The sequence below is a fragment of the Nestor notabilis genome, unplaced genomic scaffold (genome assembly GCF_000696875.1).
Source record: "Nestor notabilis isolate BGI_N333 unplaced genomic scaffold, ASM69687v1 scaffold8503, whole genome shotgun sequence".
Taxonomy (NCBI): Eukaryota; Metazoa; Chordata; class Aves; order Psittaciformes; family Psittacidae; genus Nestor; species Nestor notabilis.
The window spans coordinates 51,121-51,792 of record NW_009921474.1 but is presented as its reverse complement, the minus strand read 5'-3'; the positions used below and the strand labels follow the sequence as shown (position 1 = coordinate 51,792).

Here is a 672-nt window from a genome sequence, read left to right as displayed (position 1 = left end):
TTGTACCAGAGCAGGAAGCCTCTTAAAATAATATATAGCACATCATTAGCTTGAGGGCTGACCTAGCAATTTATCTAATTGCTATTTTATGTTTCATTTTTGAGCTCGTCTACTAATAGCAGAGCTGGGCTGTTTGGTGTTTTTGGATGTTCCTTAGCTGCTGTTCTTTTTCACCAACAGACTTTTGCTATGGCTGAGGAGTATCACCGAGAATCAATGCTGGTTGAATGGGAACAGGTGAAACAAAGGATTCTTCATACTCTGCTTGCATCAGGGGAAGATGCTCTCGATTTCACCCAGGAAAATGAGGTAACTCCATCTTTCTGAACACTGTCATGCACAGCATGTATACAGCTGGCACTCCAGCACTGCCGAAACCACCTCTGGATTATTCTGTAGCTAACTGCGTGAAAATGAGAAGTATCAGATCTCTGTTTAATTCCAGAATGACTGTAACTAGGAGAATGCATTGTCCCTGATTGTTTGTATTGACTGATGAGTACTGCCAGTGGAGCTCCTATTGCTGAAGCTCTGTTTTAGGCAAGCTGGAAACTTAGTTGCAGAACACATGTTAGGTCATTATACCTAGGGGGCAGAAAACATGTTGGGGTGAACTTTGCCTTCAGGAAACCTCTGCAGTGCTAATGAGGCCAGACAGTTTCTCAGGTGCAG

The 672-nt window shown here is 43.2% G+C and overlaps 1 protein-coding gene across 1 annotated transcript in view; it reads left to right on the top strand.

Moving 5' to 3' along the window:
- Nucleotides 1–672, top strand: part of NUP93 (nucleoporin 93kDa) — a 32,000-nt gene that overhangs the window by 1,995 nt on the left and 29,333 nt on the right. The window contains exon 2 of the mRNA XM_010011167.1: nt 181–309. Coding sequence (XP_010009469.1) covers nt 190–309 — 120 coding nt within the window. The 5' untranslated portion in view covers nt 181–189. The remainder of the gene's footprint in view (nt 1–180; nt 310–672) is intronic.